Source organism: Lotus japonicus, chromosome 3 (genome assembly GCF_012489685.1).
Source record: "Lotus japonicus ecotype B-129 chromosome 3, LjGifu_v1.2".
NCBI lineage: Eukaryota > Viridiplantae > Streptophyta > Magnoliopsida > Fabales > Fabaceae > Lotus > Lotus japonicus.
The window spans coordinates 18,979,158-18,988,543 of record NC_080043.1 but is presented as its reverse complement, the minus strand read 5'-3'; the positions used below and the strand labels follow the sequence as shown (position 1 = coordinate 18,988,543).

The following is a 9,386-nucleotide window of genomic DNA, read 5'->3' as shown; positions in this document are numbered from 1 at the left end:
ACCCGGTTCACCCACCCGGTTCAACCAACAGCTGGTCCTAAATTTTTTTTAAAAAAAAAAGGAGAAGAAATTCATTTTATTTTCTTTACTTGTTTGTTTTCTTCTTTCAATGGCAGATTCCGACTCTACCAACGGCGCCCCCACCACTGACACCGCTACTACTGTGGTCACTCCGACCGTCCCGCCGGCTAAGCCTGACTTTCATCCGGCACTTGCTGTCACCAATATCAAAAACAACATCCCTTTCAAACTCGAGCTCGACAAGGATCATTATGCTTTGTGGGCTGAATTGTTTGAAACTCATGCTCACGCTACTCAGGTGCTCCACCACATCATTCCTCAAGTTGGCATGGAGCCTCCTGCGCACCGATACTTCCTATGCCCGGTGGGCCACTCTTGACTCTATTGTCAAACAGTGGATTTATTCCACTATCTCCTTTGACCTTCTCGCCACTGTTATGGAGAAAGGTTCTACTGCTATGGCTACTTGGAACCGTATAGCTTCTATGTTTGAGGACAATCAGAACTCTCGTGCTGTCGCTCTCGATCAGGATTTCATCTCCACTCGCATGGAGGATTTTCCTAGTGTTTCGGCCTATTGTCAGCGTCTGAAACATATCTCTGATCAGTTACGGAATGTTGGTGCCCCAGTCAGTGACCATCGACTTGTTCTTCAGTTGGTCTCTGGTCTCACTGAGCCTTTTCGTGGTGTTGCCACCCTGATCCGTCAGAGCGAGCCTTTGCCTCCTTTCCTCAAGGTCCGCTCCATGTTGATTCTAGAGGAATCTGGTCTCGCCAGAATGTCAGGTCCGGCCTCTCAGACTGCTTTGCACACCTCTGCTTCCCGTCCACAGGCCTCTGTTGACTCCTCTCAGCAGCGCCCCACCTACCGCAGCGATCAGGGCCACTCCAACCATCGTTATGGGTCAGGGCAAAATCGCAATTATCAGGGTGGTTCTGGTAAACCTAAGAAGAAAGGTGGCTCCCGTTATCCTGGATCATCTGGCTCCTCTGGTTCCTCTGCTGCATCTCCTCCACCCTGGCGCCCACCACCGCAGGCATCCTGGAATCCCTGGGGTTGGGCTCCTCCCCCTGGTTGGGCTCCTTCCCCTTGGGGCATGCCTCCTTGTCCTTACCCCACATCTCAGTGGTCGCGTCCCATGGGTGCTCCGCAGCAACCCGGCGTTTTAGGTCCGCGTCCTCATGCCTACACCGCTACTGCTTCTCCAGCACCCACTGATATCGCTGCTGCCATGCACACCATGTCCTTGACTCCTCCAGACACCACGTGGTACATGGACACCGGCGCCTCGTCCCATACTGCGGCATCTCAAGGTACTCTCACGTCTTATTCTAATTTAAGTCATTTAAATCAGAAACTGGTAGTTGGTAGTGGTCAGGGCATTCCAATTCAGGGTTCGGGACACACTTCTATTCCTACCCCTCACAAACCTTTAGCACTCAATCATGTCTTGCACACTCCGCGAATTATTAAAAACTTAATTTCTGTGCGACAACTCACTACTGACAATAATGTTTCTGTTTCTTTTGATCCATTTGGATTCTCGGTGTCTGACTTCAAGACGGGGATGCCTCTCCTGAGATGTAACAGCCTCGGCGACCTCTACCCAGTCACTCGTTCCTCTCCTTTTGCTGGTCTTGCTTCTAGTGTCTGGCACAATTGACTTGGTCATCCAGCTTCCTCAGCTTTAAACCATCTTAGGAATAATAAACTTATTTTTTGTGAACCTTCGTGTTCTAGTTCTGTTTGTGATTCTTGTGTTTTAGGCAAACATGTTCGGTTGCCTTTTAGTTCATCTGAAACTATTACTTTGAGACCATTTGATATTTTGCATAGTGATTTATGGACGTCTCCTGTTTTAAGTACTGCTAGTCATCGTTATTACGTTTTGTTTTTGGATGATCACACTGATTTTTTATAGACGTTTCTGATTAGCAAGAAATCTCAGGTTTATGAAATGTTTACTACTCTTGCGAATTGATTTCCTTCAATATGAATATCCAGGAGATTTTAAAACCAGCCCCACATTATTTTTTTAATTTTATTTTTTTTTTAACTATATAAAAAATTAAACACAGTATAACTTCAACATTCTTATGCATAGGAGCGGTACTAAATTAAATTCACACTAAATTAGCTTCGTTTCCAACTCAATATTTGATAATTTTATGTTAATATTTAAAAAAAATCAACATAAACTTTTTTTTTTTTTTGAAATGTAAAAATCAACATAAACTATTCATAAAAAAGTTGATTTTAAAGGAAAGATAATAACATTTCCAACTCAATTTTTAATATCCAGGCTTACTATGTAACTCTTGATGTAGATGCTTAATGAATTAAATGTCTCAAGTGCACTCGAAAAACAGTTAAGAATCTATATGTTGAATTTGTTTCTGGTGGTTAAACTATAAAAGGTTCAACCATGGAGGTCATGAATGTAGAATTGAAAACTCAATTATAAAAAATAATAAACTGGTGTTGTTACTTCTTAGTTTCAATTTTTAATAAAAAATAATAATACTACTACCACTGTTCTAGAAATATTTCTACCAATATGTAAATTATTAAATAATTCAATTGCAGAATAAACCTATAATTTTAGATAATGTTGTTTTAACCTATAATAAGAATATAAAAAACTGAGTTAAAAAAAGAATATAAAAAACTAAAAAAGAAAAATGATAGATATGATAAATGAATAGAAAAAAATAGACACAAGTAAAAGTGAGTGAAGATGTAATGAAAGAAAAAATGACGGTGAATATAGTATTAGTTTGAAATATAATAATGTGGGGGCAAAAATCTAGTTACCTTGAAGTACTTCAGGTTAAGGCCTATAGGAATGTCATCGACATTTAATAATGGGAGCCTAGAACTGTATTACCGGTCCTAGGCTCCAATTATTATATGTCGGCAACACTCCTCCATGTTGCGTAAATAGGTTTGACGTTACTGCTAGTACTGAAGTGTCACATTTTGTACCCTCGGTATAATAAAATGCACGTGGCCATTGAAGCGTCATTGTTAGGAAATCATGGCTTCAATGGCCACGTGCCTAAAGGCACATAATGTGACTTAGTACCTTAGGGGTTAAGAGAAAAGCAATTATTATGAATAAAATTTTCATAATGATTTTATAGTGAATGACTTTAGGTGAAGGGTAACTTTCACAATGTTGTGGAGGTGAGGGGATGCTATTCTAAGGTTGTGGCGTGCTATATATAAAATATAAAATGAGTGGCTTGTTCGATTTGTGTTAGGTGGGCGGTGATATTTGTGTGAGTGCCTAGGTTTAGAGTGAATGACTTGGTTTATGTTAGTTGTGTTGTTATTATTGTGTGAGTGCCATATAGGTACGGTTTTGGTGGGTGAAGGTAATCACCGATTGTGATTTGATTTTCAGTTATGTTAAATTTGTTGCTGAATCGGCTTGTCCATTCCCCTTATATTATGTTGCACTTAATACTTCTTGATAAGAAGTTTTTAACCAATTTCATTGTTCCTAAACAGAAGACAATCATCTCATTGCTCATGCTTTATGTACCTAGTTTCAATAATGGATATAAAATGACCCTAAAAAAATGGATATAGAAGAGTGTAGAATTTTGAGAACGTTGGATGGGTTCAACTGCCCAATTGACTTCAAATAACCTAAAGAAGTTACATCATGCATCACATACAAAGAGATTGAGAAATTGGGCAACTTGCAATTCAAATATATATATATATATATATATATATATATATATATATATATATATATATATACACAGTAGAAATCGGAGAAAAAGTTAATTCCAAAGATCCTTCCTTTGTAATCTCAGAAATTTCCAGTGGAATGAAACTCAATCACCCAACCAATCAAACTGCTGATTAAAAAGAATTAAAAGTCAAAATATATACCTAATCTTAAAGCATTCACTGTGAGAGTCACACCCTGAGAATCTGTAGCTTGCACAATGAGCTGGGTGTCATTGACTTCCTTCTCGATGTCTCATATCTGGGGCGACTTCGTTCCTAGCGGAAGCACAATTCCAGAGAGGGCACCGGGACCGGGCATTTGTCCTAGTGGTCCACGCGAGAGAGGTCTTTGTCGTAGTGGGGCTTCTTGCTTGGCCAGAGAGAAGGCCTATGCGAGATCTTGTTGGGGTGGAGGAGTGTGAGGTTCGAAGGCATGGGATACTCCACTGTTTTCAATTTTCATGGTGACCATCCAAACACAAGACTGTCGAAGTAGCAGCAGGACTTACAAAATATGCCAATCCTGTACTCTTGTCCAGTTAAGGCAGGATTAGCTATCACTCAGTTAACTTTTAAGAAATATGGAGTTCTTATATTATGAGGAAAAACTGACCTTGTTTCTCATGCCATTAACACAAGACTTAACTATGTTTTTCTTGTCTTCTGTATCTTCCATCACACTATCTAGCAAAGAAATTTCAAAATAATTCCTCTAAAGCTTTCTGGACATCCACAGGTGCCATTGTTCCATAAACTAATGCTTCTACAGGATTGTTTGCTTTCAAACCTTTTTCTTTGGAGCATTAACCTACAACATAGATGCTCAGTCAGCCAAATTATTTGTGGATCTGTTAATCAAGCTGGTAACTCTAATTGAAGAACGAAATACAACAAACAGAGTACCTAACATGCGCAGATGACTATACATGACCAACAGTACATCTATATGAAAAATAAGATTTACATTACTCTGAAGCAGGATGTGAATAGATCACAGTATGGTGCAAAGCTGCAAAAGCATGGAAACGCCACAGTAAAACTCAAGAACAATGCCAAGTTTGGTAAACATTTATTGTTGGTTTGTTTAAACTTTAAACAAGTTAAAGCATGTCTGAAAAACTGTTGCATCAATGCAAATGTACATTAATGAATTCCAAAGGTGAAAACAGAGAAGGAAAAACTGTCTGTCGGGGCAAATGTAAGTTTGTGTTCTATTGAATTGTTTTCTAAACAAGTTATTGAACTGTTGTACTATCATTTTTACCATCAATAATCATACAAACTTCATAAACCTTTTAAAATGCACATATTGATCACCCTTTTTAAGAAGATGTCACATACTTGCATTCAGTAGCAATGTTTTAAAATAAGTATCCACTTTGGCAAGCCATATGTGGGTTGAAATTCTTCACAAAAGAAATAAAGAATCACAAAATTCACTTGAAGGAAGAATATGATGCTGAGTTCATGCATTAGTGGTTTCTTTTTAATTCCAGCAGGGTAAACTCCATATAATCAACTGAATTATGTCAATGGTTACTTCAGTGTGCTAATGCACTTCATTTTCTCCTCAAAAATGGTTTAATATTTGAACCTGAATATTAGAATTCAGTTCACAATGCCACATGAGCATCAGAAACAATATAACCAACAAAAGCAAGATGTTTTCCTATCCTGGAAAATGAATGGAGCAATACATAAATCAGTATACAAGATCCAAAAAATAAACAAATCAAACCTTCAATATGAAACAACAGGAGCAACCGAGCACGCGAAATCAAACAGAATGAGCAATGCACTCTACCTGCATGGACACAAAAGCAGCGGTTACAGGTAACGTTCTATTCCCAAGATCGGAGAAAACCCAAATAACAATAAAAGTAGAGAGAGTAACAAAGCAAACCCAGAAATCAATCTTGGTCTCAAAATAGAACGTGGTCTCAACACAAAGAAAGTTGTTGAAGCTTCGAAGAGAGCTGTGTTTAGACTAGTGAAAGATGAAATATGAGTCACAGCTTTGCGAACATAGAATCGCGATTCACAAGCTAACATGAAGATTCATGAACACAGTGAAGACAATGGTTCCTCACAGTCTTTTGACCAAGATTAAGATGAACAGAGAGTCTGAGAGATTCACAAAGAACAAGTCGCAATTAGGTTTGTGATTGAGAGGGCGAGCCAAGACTAGGTTCGAATTGAGAGAATGAATGAATTAGAATTTGAGTCTCACAATTTGGGATTATATAGTTGCAATTCAGCTATTTAAGGGAGCCTGGAGAGACAAAGGTGAAGTGTTTTCATGGGTGAGTCAACTAGGGGAAGAAGATTAGGTTTGGATAAAAAAAAAACTGTACCTGGAGTCCTGAACCAGTTTTTGGTTTGGCTCAAAAAGCTGGTTTTCTCGCACAGAGCTACCTTTCAGGACGTTTGAAATTGCATACTATCCCTTTCCTAAAATATCATCCAAGATGCGGATTGGTCCCATATGACCCAAGCTGTTAAAGAAGCCTCGAACTAACACATTCCAAGTGATAAAATTGGGAAAGATTCCTCTGCTTAACATTTTCTGAAGATGCAGAATTGCCTCTTCAATGCCTAACCAATTACAGATGCCCCACAAAAGACTAGTATGCACTATTATATCTGGACACAATTCCTTTCCTGCAGTAATTGTATCAAGAAGCTGGATCGCAGTTCTAACCTTACCCAACTTACAGTATACGGTAATAATTATATTAACTGTAATGGCATCAGGCTTTACTCCATTTACTGTCATTTTCCCCAAAAGCTGCAAAACCCTTTCTTGCATCCCAAGACAAGAAAATCCATTCATGAGAGTGTTGTAAGTGACAGAATTTAGCCCCACTTTCCTTTCTTCCATCTCCCTTATAAGTCCACAAGCTTCTCCCAATCTGTTCATTCTAAACAAACCATCCAACAATTCATTATATGTTCTGATATTAGGCACACACTCATATTTCTCCATCTGATCAAGCACATGCATTGCCCATTGAACTCTTCCACCACCACACAAGCCTTTGATAAATGTGTTAAATGTAACAACAGTTGGAGGACAACCCTCAGAAGCCATATTATCAATAAGACGATAAGCTTGGTCAAACATTGACATCTGACAAAGGACATCCACCATGCAGGTGTATGCCACAACATTAGGACAGCAGCCACAATTAATCATCTTGTTCCATATATCCAAAGCACCGAACAAGTTCCCTGATTTCGCAAGCCCATTTATAAGAGTGCTATATGTGGTCACATTTGGATGGCAAAAATTTTTCTCCATCTGATTCCAAATAGATATTGCCTCAGTCATACTCCCATTGGAGCAAAAACCATATATGAGAGTGTTGTATGAGACAACATTGGGCTTAACTCCCTCCCGAATCATAATATTCCACAAGCCAAGAGCATCACCGGGTCTCCCTCCCAAGAAATGACCTTTTATCAAGGAAGAAAATGTATGAATATTGGGGCTGCATCCTCTCATAAGCATTTGGGCAAAAACTGCAAGAGACAAGTCAATGTTCCCCATATCAGAAAGGCAACTAATAATAGTAGAGTAACTGACAACATTAGGGTCAACACCCTTACCCACCATATCATTCATCAAATCAAATGCCTCCTTAACCTTGCACTCTTTACATAATCCATTGATCAAAGCATTATAAACAGGCACTACAGGTGTAAACCTCATAGCTATCTCCTTTGCTTTCTCCACTTGACCAAATTTACACATGGAAGATATTATCGTCGTGTAGCTCACATCATCCGGAGTACAACCCTTATTCGGCATTTCTTCAAGCAACTTGCGCGCACCGTCCACCTTTCCATTCTTACACAGAGCCTTGAGAAGAATGTTATATGTAAACACATTTGGCTCCAACCCTTCCCCCTTCAAGTTGTTATAAACAGGACTAATCATCTGAAACCTGTTCTCACCAAGCAAGGCATCCAAAAGGTGATTGTATATCTTCACTGTAGGCTTACACCCAAACTCCCTGATCCTATAAAACATCTTCAAAGCTTGATCAGCCAACCCAGCTCTCCTATATGAATTCATCACAACTATAAACAACTCTTCAGAGCAAGCTATCTCTTCCAACTTCATCTGTTGCAAAAGATATTGAACCCCATCAATTTCAGAGCTCCTTCCAAGCTTCTCAATCATAACATGGTATGTCAAATGAGTGTGTTTGAATGCTCCAAAATTGGCCACAGATTTGAAATATTCAAGTGCTAACACAATATCTTGCTCATGTTTCAACACTTTCACCACCTGAGACTCTGGAACAGGAGAATTTTGCATCTGGGGTTTCTCAAAATTGAAAATTGGGTTGGTGTTGAGCACAAATGGGATTGAAGGCTTGCGCAATTTCAACAATAACGAACACCCATCTCTTAAATACATGATTATCTTCCAATGAAGATTAAATTTTGAAACTTTATACTGAAGAAGCTGAGGTGAATTCAATCTTCGATCAAAAGGGTGAGCCAAACACAAATGCGAATGCAAGATCCAAAAAATAAGCAAAAATTGAACCTTCAATGTGAATTTGGGGATTAGGGTTTCGATTTGGCTAGGCAGGGGAGTGAGATTGAAGAGAGACTGGGAGATGGAGGCAGAGTGGAGTGACTGAGAGACAGAGCACTTCGAGGTGAGGAAATTTTGATTAAAAGAAGAAGAAAATAATTTTTTTAGGATTAATAAAAAAGAAGTTACCATATAGAGTTGTCAAATCACTATAGACCGAAATCTGATTCACACGATAAAATCGTCATCCGAGAAAACTAAATTCGAATAACACGTAACCACTATCGGTTGAGGTCGAGTTTGGTGTTTTGATGTTTTTCACCCGTAAAAATCGATTATTTTTCCCGAGTCCAACCGAAACCAACCGATTCAAATTTCTTCCCTCAAACCTATTTAAGTGGTTCACAATTTCACCTTTCCACAACTATTAACTTTGTTACATCATATTATAAAAATACTAGTACAACTGTACATTTGTATTCCCAAAAACTTAAAAAATGCACAAACCAAGGGCTTGTTTATTTTCTGTTTTCAAAAAAGTAAACTGAACATGTTTGGTATGATCTGTTTCAAAAACTGTTTTCAAAAACAGTTTTCATTTATAGTTTTTAAAACTGAAAAACCAAAACAGCTAAATTGTTTTCAGTTTTAGTTTTTAGATATCAGTTTTCTAAATGTTGGAAAACATGTCATTCAACTTGTTTTCTTCTTCTAAATTTTTAAAAAAAAAAACTGAAAAACAAAACTGTAACCAAACTGGGCCAAACTGGGCCAAGTATTCATTTGTTTAGTATCAACCACTTTGATTTTATTATCTAAATCTAAATAGTATATAAAAGAGAACCTAAAAGATGGCAAGTTTTGACACTTGGCATCCATTGATGGAGGTTTCAACATTTTTTGTAAAATTAAAAAAAATCGAAAAGAAAATATTATTACCACTTTTGGAAACTTGGGAATGGTTCACTTGATAATTGTAATTTTAGTTAAGGGTAAGCATGTAATAGCACACTTAATTTATTTTAATTTCAAATTTTTTAATCACTAATATGACTTACATTACTGTTCAAA

General features: G+C 38.0%; 1 protein-coding gene across 9 annotated transcripts; it reads right to left on the bottom strand.

Annotated features, from left to right (window-relative positions):
- Positions 1-3,816: 3,816 nt before the first annotated feature.
- LOC130748345 (pentatricopeptide repeat-containing protein At3g48810) lies at positions 3,817-8,434 on the bottom strand. 9 transcript variants are annotated; one of them, XM_057601538.1, is made up of 6 exons: positions 6,121-8,434; positions 5,997-6,038; positions 5,670-5,890; positions 5,505-5,570; positions 4,380-4,574; positions 3,817-4,289 (listed from the first exon to the last, which is right to left on the bottom strand). In XM_057601538.1, exon 1 carries the CDS (start codon positions 8,190-8,192, stop codon positions 6,207-6,209), a length of 1,986 nt encoding a protein of 661 aa, XP_057457521.1. In that variant the 5' UTR covers positions 8,193-8,434; the 3' UTR covers positions 3,817-4,289; positions 4,380-4,574; positions 5,505-5,570; positions 5,670-5,890; positions 5,997-6,038; positions 6,121-6,206. The 9 variants fall into 9 exon arrangements, with proteins under 9 accessions (XP_057457521.1, XP_057457519.1, XP_057457518.1 ...); XM_057601536.1 differs by adding an exon at positions 4,670-4,775 and having other exon boundaries at positions 5,670-8,434; XM_057601535.1 differs by having other exon boundaries at positions 5,997-8,434.
- Between the last annotated feature and the right edge of the window lie 952 nt (positions 8,435-9,386).